Genomic DNA, 8940 nt, shown 5'->3' on the forward strand with positions numbered 1-8940 from the left:
GCTAATACTTTCCTATTTTGAGGTAGTTTTTAAAGTATGACAGAATTCAGAAGTCGTAATGAAAAATGACATCTATAATTGTTTAAAAATCTAAAACGGTTTGTGAACAATGACATGAATAACATTGGAGAACAAAACATAAAATAGACAAATCAAGGAAAAACTTGGGATAGCAATTTCTGTCTACCTACTTACCTATTCTGTACCATCATTGATATGTAAAGAGTTATTACAAATCAATGAAGTAAAGTAATAATTCACAGGAGACTGCTAAGTATGTAAATTGGCAGCTTGGAGAAATAAATCCAGATGACCAAATGAAAATACACTAAACTGTGTTAATACTGTGAATTTGAATTAAAATGAGATGTGATTGCTCAGGTTTAATTTATATTTGCAACAATTTAGTGGCTAATAATACCCCAGAGTTGGTTGAGTTCTCAGGCAACAACAGTTTCTCAGTCAAATATAGTAATGCATGTCTTTTTTTTTTTTACATTTTATTTTTACTTTATATAAATCAGTGTTTTGCCTGCAAGTATGTCTGTGTGCGGTAATCAGATCCCCTGGAACAGGAGTTACAGACAGCTGTGAGCTGTCATGTGGGTGCTGGGCATTGAACCCAGGACCTCTGGAAGAGCGGCCAGTGCCCTTAACCACTGAGCTATCGCTCCAGCCCCCGTAATGCATGTCTTTAATCCCAGCACTCGAGAGGCAGAGACAGGTGGATCTCTTTGAGTTTGAGGCCAGCCTGGTCTACACAGAGAGTTCCAGGACATCCAGGGTCCTGTTGCATAGATAGGCCCTGTCTCAAAACACAAAACAAAACAAAAACCATTTCTCTGCACTTTAGTGATTACAGACCGTTACAGCATTTCTAGCAGAGAATTTGACATGATTCACATTTAAAAATACTTCTATCTTTTGATCAATAAAGCCTACATCTAGGACTCGGTGCACTGAGCTTCTCCATAAGGCTAGCTTTTAGTACAAAGGCACCCAGCTGCTGTGATCACATGGTTCTCCTTGGCCTGAGATCCTGTACAGCCCTGAAGTCATTGACCAGCTTGTTCTTGTCTACCAATTAGTTCACCAGCCTCCTGACATTTTAGATCACCTCAGCCCCATACTCCATGGTTCCCAGAATATTTTACACTAACAAAGTTTCTTTCCTCCTCATTATTATGGTCTTGCAGAGGAGTCTGAATTTCTCCATTTTCTCCCTTTTGGCCGCAAGAAGGCTGTTCCTGCATAAAGTTAAATCCCAGGGTTGTATCTCCATTTCCACACAGGAAGCCCCATGTCCCCATGCAGTCCAGCTCAGAAGAAGTCACTGAGAGACCCAGGGTTCACGTGTCCTTCGCTACTTCCAGATTTTATTATCTTATTATCTGTCTATCTGTCTATCTATCTATCTATCTATCTATCTATCTATCTATCTATCTATCTATCTATCTATCTATCTACCTATATTTTTATGTATTTTTATTTTTATGTGCATTGGTGTTTGGTCTGCATGTGTGTCGGTGTGAGGATTTCCGGTCCCCTGGAACTGGAGTTGCCGACAGTTGTGAGCTGCCATGTGGTTGCTGGGAATTGAACCTGGGTCCTCTGGAAGAGCAGCCAGTGCTCTTAACTGCTGAGCCACTTCTCCAGCCTCTAGATTCAGTTATTTTTATTATAATTATTTGCAGTGTCTGGGATCTGGTCCAGGGCTGCAGGTATGCTCAGCTATCAATCCTACTGCTGAGCTGTACCCAAGCTTTCCAGTTAATATGCTTCCTGCATTCTAAAATGTAGAATTCTTTCCCCTTCCCTCACTGGTGGAATTGTGACGCCGTAAAAAAATCAAGTGTTTTGTAGCTTAATTGGTAGTGATTTTCTCCTTTCTTAGTAGGTCCTAAGGTAAGAGTGTATCTCTTCATAGTCAATGGTCTTTTAGGCCTGGAAATTGGTTCTTATATGTAGTTTAATGAAAATGTTAGACCAGTGTTATATTGCCGGTGTGATGTGGCCTCAGCGCTGTCACTTAGAGTGGCTTAATTGTGTTTGTGTTTTGTTTTTTAACCTCTCTTAATGTGTTGTCAGCATTTTAGAGAGACGTTTTCTTAGTTCGAAGGCTATTTACAGAGCAGGCTTTTGCAAACTGGCAACTGACTTTGGAGTCGTTCTTGACCCGGACCATGCCACCAGCTCTCATTTCTGGGGATCATTTTATATAGAATCATTTTGCCTTGCTTCTGGATTTCTTTCAAATGCTCGCTTCCTCCCTTTGGAGAGCTTATGTGAACGACTCGGAGGAAGCATTTCTGGAAGAGGCTAAGTTGAGACTATGCAACCTCACAGCCATATAAATGGGGGTAGGTTTTTGCAGCTCCCAGCCCCAGCATTCTAATTTGTGAAAACCTTACTTCAGTGTTTTGGGGAGAAGCAGCCAAGGAAACATGCAGGAACATACTTTCTAAGCTCTGAAGCTTTGGCATTTCTGGGTGTTATTAATAGTCTCCGAGGGCACCTTTAGTAATAGCTAGCTTTAACTAATTTCCTGAGCAATGACGCAAAGCACCCTACATACTGAGTTAATCTAGGATGAGTTCCTGGCTTTCTACTATAGATCATTATTGTATCTGCCCAGCCCTGATAGTACCTGCTCTCGTGTTCAGATAACCCTACAAAAAATAGAATTACATGAAGGTCACCTCCCAGGCTTATGCCACAGTGAAAGGAAAATGTACCTAATTTTAAAGCCAGGTTGCTCCATCACGGGGAGATTGCTTCCCATCCATCCAGCGTTCACTCTGCCCATAATTCTACAGTGAGCATCCTGCTTCTGTGATCTTGTAATCAATCTGCAACCATAGGATCAAGTACAAATTGCTAAGCAATGCGCAGCTCTGTGCACCCTGATAGTCTGTGAACAATGGAGCTGTAATTCCAGAAGAGACTCAGAGTCAGTTCCTTTGCCCTAACGGATAATCACATCCGAGGCTTCTAAGACAAATTATAATTTGGTCTATTCTTAAAGACCTCCTGAGGTGACTCGCCAACCTCTCTCAGAAGCCCTTTCCAATATTTAGCAAATGTTGCTGTCTGTAAATACTTCTTTGTACCTCAAGGAAATGTCTTATGGCACAGAATAACCAATTTTTGTGTTTATCTTCTTTCTTCTTCTTAGAGGCAATACTGACAACATACAATGTGTCTGAGCTCATCTCTGACTTGTTTGAAACTCTCTGCAAGGTAACATTCAAATTCCTTAGTGTGCCAGAGAGGCCAGCCAGACTCAGCCACTGGCTTCATTCAGAGTACTGACTCCCAACATGCCCTGCGTGTGGCTTGTGCTTAGCCCTACTAAGTGCTTTTTGTACCCCAGCAACATGATGCTTTTTAAAACATGTAGCTGGAATATTTTTCTCTCTTGATCTTCCCAATCTGACAAATTTATTTTGTTTTTATTCTTCGTAAAAACTTGAAAAAATACATTATTAATATTATTATTTGAGGTTGGGTCTCATGTCTCTCAGGCTTTGCCTTGAACTCACTGTGTGGCCAAAGGATGACCTTAAGCTTCTAGTCCTCTTACCTCTATGCCCGGAGTGCTAGGATTACAGATCTAACCTCCGTCTCTGGTTGACACAGTGCTGTTGGTCGAACCCTGGGCTTTGTGCTAGGAAAGTCCTCTACACGCCGAGTGATAGCCCAAGCCATCTTTTTTTCCCCAAGACAGGGTCTCTCTGTGTAGCTTTGGCATCTTTCCTGGAACTCACTCTGTAGCCCACGCTGGCCTCAAAATCACAGAGATCCGCCTGCCTCTGCCTCCCGAGTGCTGGGATTAAAGGCGTGCGCCACCTCTGTCGCTGACACCCCCCCACCCCCACTCACCCCCCACCCCCTCACCCACCCCCCCACCCCCCCCCACCCCCCACCCCCGCGCCAAGCCATCTTTTCATTTTTTTCAGATCAAGTCTTACCTCTTCCTCCTGTCTCCTAAGCTCTTGATCATGTTGCATGTGGTATTCTTCATCAATGCTAGACGATGGGAAGTAAACTGAAATGAATTGTCCTTTCATGTGTACACAGGGACTGACCTCTAGTCGGGGTTCATGGAGTGAATAGGAAGAGTGGATAAGTAAATGGCTGTCCCGATACTCTTCTGTTACTCAGAGAATCTAAAGGGTTTCTGCTCCCATAAATTAGGGTGAGTGTGAACGCAAAATGGGAAGACCTGCACAGAGAACCAACCTGCTATGTGTCTGTAAGATATGCTGACAAAGCTACTACCATCAGGAGTCGCTGAGGGACAAACACAAGCGTGTGTGTGTGTGTGTGTGTGTGTGTGTGTGTGTGTGTGTGTGTGACCTTGAGAGGCACCATCCCTAACACAAATAAATAAATAACTTGACCAAGCCCGAAAGTCAAGCATCACTGTTTCATTATGAGACTGATTTTTTTTTCCCCATTTGTTTTTTAGTACTGATCAGCGGGACATTTTGCAGCAGTTTTCAGATGCTGGCAGGCAGCGCAGTTTCAGATGCAGGTCGTTAGAATACTCCAGAAGCCTATCAGTGTCATAAGAGATTCTGATGGTGGGAGTTGAAGGACTAAGATCTGCTTATGTACACACCTGGTGCAGAATTGTGTTAGCCAGAATCTTCAGGGTGTCCCGAGGCTTGCCTGATTCTATGACCACTCTGTGTCCCTGAGTGTGCCGCAGAGTCAGTAAAGCAGCCTGGAACTAGGAAGAAAGAAGGATGAGAGAATCATGTTTGTTTCCTAATGTGAAGGGAGATTCCCAAAGCTGCCCTCTACAAATACTCACACAACGGCTTTTTTTTTTTATTCCTCAATGCTGTCTTTTCTTCAGAATACTATGTGTCTTCTAATGTAGATCATTGTTGGTCTCTAGCCTACCCACTTCTGAAAAATGTTTTGGATTTTCCTTGAGTTCTACCTCCCTCTGGTAGAGGAGTGGATGAAAGTTGAATTCATTAAGATTCATTTTTGTTGCTGTTTATCTGGGGTTAGTGGGAACAAGAGGAAACACAAAGCCTTGTATAATTGACGGACTAGAAATCCCCTTTTGCTGATCATTCCTGGGTCAGCTGATGACATGAGGCCTGTAGGATGGCCTTTTCTGGACCCGTCCATCAGCACGTAGGACAATAATTGTAGCTAAATTGTTGAGTGGAAATGGAGAACTTTAAGCACCTTTTAATTTGTACCCCCAAGAAACATTATGTGGCCTCTTTGGAATACCTCTTTTCTGTTTCTAATGAGGAAGGCAATTATGATTGTGATGCATCTGTTATGACTTGAGTCAGCTATTAAAGGAACAGGTGCCTTGGTGATCGTGCTAATAACAGAAGTTGAAGTCTCTTGTAGGTAAACTTTTCAATACGTGGACAACAGCTCCTTCCCTTTCTTCCTGTATCCCTGAATTCTTCCCTCCCTCTCCCTCCCGCCCCGCCTGCCTTCTTTTTTTTTCTTTCTTTTCTTCTTTCCTAAATTAGATTCTGAGTGTCAAATAGAAATGATGTCTTGTACTGTCTATACTACACATTTTTATTTGGGAGAAACTGTTTTCCTTTGAAAATATCCCCCCCCTCTCTGGTTTCAAGACATAAGAAGTTCGATTACTGATTTTGTACATTGTCCACGGGCACCGCAACACTGGCAGACATTTGGGATTTGGTAATTGGTTTGAAAGTAAAGAAAAGGCAATGGAAATAGCCTGTATTATCTGGGCAGGGGGAGGGCTCGAAGATACCTGTGCCCAACAATATGAAGAGAGAGACCTGTCCGATACTTTGGCACCGCCAAAGTTTTGTTTGGCGACCTAGGGCTTCTGTGTGAACTCCATGCCCTCTGTAGAGTTTCCCCAGTCAAATCCTTGTGGTGGTAATCTAATTGTACTGAAATGTGATTTTGATTGTATGTTAATAAATAAAGTTGCCCGGGGGTCAGAGCTATTAGAGCCATAGACAGAGTGTGGCGGTGGTGGCACACGCCTTTAATCCCATAGATCTCTGTGTGTTCAGGGATACAGTCAGCATTGGAGACATATGCCTTTAAGACCTAGGGGGCTGTACATTCAGACAGTGACGAGGCAGTCACATGTTTGGGTTTACAACCAATGAGAAGGCAGAACAATAATACTATAAAAAAGACGTACAGACAGGAAGTAGCTCTCTTTCGGGAAGCTGGGACACCGCAGGCGGAAGGGTGAGATTTTAGCTCTGAGCTCTGACCTCTCAGCTTTCTCTTTTACATTGTTTCTGTGTTTCTTATTTAATAAGACGGTTAGTTACATCGCGACTGGCACCTTGGTACGGGAAGATGGAAGAACTGAGTCAAGCCCTAGCTGGTAGCTTTTCTGTGTCTCAAGAACTGAATAGCACAGCTGCCCCACACCCTCGCCTATCCCAATACAAGTCCAAGTACAGTTCCTTGGAGCAAAGTGAACGGTGCCGCCAATTGCTGGAGCTACAGAAATCCAAGCGGTTGGATTATGTGAACCATGCCAGAAGACTGGCTGAAGATGACTGGACAGGGATGGAGGGTGGGGAAGAAGATAAGAAAGATGAAGAAGAAATGGACATTGACCCTGGCAAGAAGTTACCAAAACGCTATGCTAATCAATTGATGCTTTCTGAGTGGTTAATTGACGTCCCTTCAGATTTGGGGCAAGAATGGATTGTGATTGTGTGTCCTGTTGGGAAAAGAGCCCTTATCGTGGCCTCCAGGGGCTCAACCAGTGCCTACACCAAGAGTGGCTACTGTGTCAATAGGTTTTCTTCCCTTCTGCCAGGAGGCAACAGGAGAAACTCAACAACAGCCAAAGACTACACCATTCTGGACTGCATTTATAGTGAGGTGAACCAGACCTACTATGTTTTGGATGTGATGTGCTGGAGGGGACACCCTTTTTATGACTGTCAGACTGATTTCCGATTCTACTGGATGCACTCAAAGTTACCAGAAGAAGTAGGACTTGGAGAAAAAACCAAGATTAATCCTTTTAAATTTGTGGGGCTAAAGAATTTCCCGTGTACTCCTGAGAGCTTGTGTAAGGTGCTGTCTATGGATTTTCCTTTTGAGGTAGACGGACTTCTCTTCTACCACAGACAGACCACTATAGCCCTGGGAGTACTCCCTTGGTGGGCTGGCTGCGCCCCTACATGGTGTCAGATATTCTCGGTGTAGTTGTGCCAGCTGGCCCTCTGACCACCAAGCCAGAATATGCCGGGCACCAGCTCCAACAGATTATTGAGCACAAGAAGAGCCAGGAGGACATGAAGGATAAACTCACACACAAGGCATTTGAGAATGGGCACTATGAGCTGGAGCACCTATCTACTCTGAAGTTGAAGAGTCCTCCCCGCAGCCCTGAGAACCTCATGGACAACTAAAGAGGACAGCCCACAAAAGACTGGGGAAGAGGACAGTGGTGATAGCAAGAGGTGACCTTATTTCAGAGTACACTTTCCAAACCCACCCCACTGGAAACAGCTCGACACCCCTGTCTGGAATGTTGGCTCAGACTTTTGGGGGGGTGGGTCCCTATTGGGTGGAGTTGGAATCCAGGTAGATTTGAATATCTCTTTGCTGTGTGCATATATCCCAGGTCCACAATGTAAATATATGCGATTCTTAAGAAAAAAAAAATGTGGTGGTATTGTGTTCCCCAAAATATTGTGTACTCTAATAAATTTATCTGGGGTCAGAGAACAGACAGCCACTAGATACAAAGGCTAGAAAATGGTGACACTCATACCTTTAATCCTAGCATTCCAGAGATAGAAATCCCTCTGGATCTCTGTGAGTTCAAGGCCACATTGGAAATAGCCAAGCATGGTGACACACGCCTTTAATCCCAGAAAGCCAGCCTTTAATCCCAGGGAGTGGTGGTAGAAAGTAGAAAGATATATAAGGTGTGAGGACCAGAAACTAGAAGCTTTTGGCTGGTTAAGCATTTGGCTGGTTAAGCATTCAGGCTTTTGAGCAGTAATTCAGCTGAGACCCATTCTGGATGAGGACTCAGAGGCCTCCAGTCTGAGGAGACAAGACCAGCTGAGGATCTGGCGAGGTGAGATAGCTGTGGCTTGTTCTGTCTCTCTGATCTACCAGCATTGACCCCAATAACTTGCCTCAGGTTTGATTTTATTAATAAGAACTTTTAAGATTCATGCTACAAATCCTTCTGTATGAACACACACACTTGTACACACACACACACACACACACACACTTGTACACACATACACACACACACACACACAGAGCTACGAAATAGTAAGTTTTCATATGGATTTTCAGCCACCTTTAGTGTTAGTTTTTTCTCCTTCCTAATCCCTCCTCTGCTCTACCCTCCCAACCCTTTCCCCTCTAGACCTCCCTCCCTTTATTCTCTCCTTTGCCCCCACATCACATGACTTCTACTATCTCTGTTCAATAAAGATCTTTCTTCACCCACCACTGGTCCCTTTCCAGTTTCCTTGAATTCATAGGTAGTCCAGGTTGAACACACAGATCTGAATCAATGCTAAGATCTATGTAGGAGTGAGAACATGCGGTGTTTGTCTTTATGGGTTTGGGTTATGTCACTCAGTATGTTTTCCACTTCTGTCCACCAACAGCCGTTAGCTAGGCAGGAGAGAGAGGATAGGTGGGGCTGCAGAGAGAGAGAATAAATCAGAGGAGGAGAAAAAGAAGAGGGAGCAGTGAGAAAAGGAGAAGGAGAGAGGATGCCAGAAGCCAACCACCTAGCCACCCAGCCAGCCACAGAGTAGGAAGGAAAGAAAGAAATATAGAATAGAGAAGGATAAAAGCCCAGAGGCAAAAGGTAGATGGGATAACTTAAGAAAAGCTGGCTAGAAACAAGCCAAGCTAAGGCTGGGCATTCATAAATAAGAATAAGTCTCCATGTAATGTATTTATTTG

The 8940-nt window shown here is 43.7% G+C and overlaps 1 protein-coding gene across 1 annotated transcript; it reads left to right on the top strand.

Moving 5' to 3' along the window:
• The first annotated feature begins 6316 nt into the window (after positions 1 to 6316).
• Positions 6317 to 7665, top strand: LOC114694786 (snurportin-1-like). The gene is given in 2 exon segments (XM_037196933.1): positions 6317 to 7126; positions 7129 to 7665. Coding segments are annotated over 2 exon segments (1071 nt in total). The 5' UTR covers positions 6317 to 6336; the 3' UTR covers positions 7410 to 7665.
• The last annotated feature ends 1275 nt before the right edge of the window (positions 7666 to 8940 follow it).

The sequence above is a fragment of the Peromyscus leucopus genome, chromosome 19 (assembly GCF_004664715.2).
Source record: "Peromyscus leucopus breed LL Stock chromosome 19, UCI_PerLeu_2.1, whole genome shotgun sequence".
Taxonomy (NCBI): domain Eukaryota; kingdom Metazoa; phylum Chordata; class Mammalia; order Rodentia; family Cricetidae; genus Peromyscus; species Peromyscus leucopus.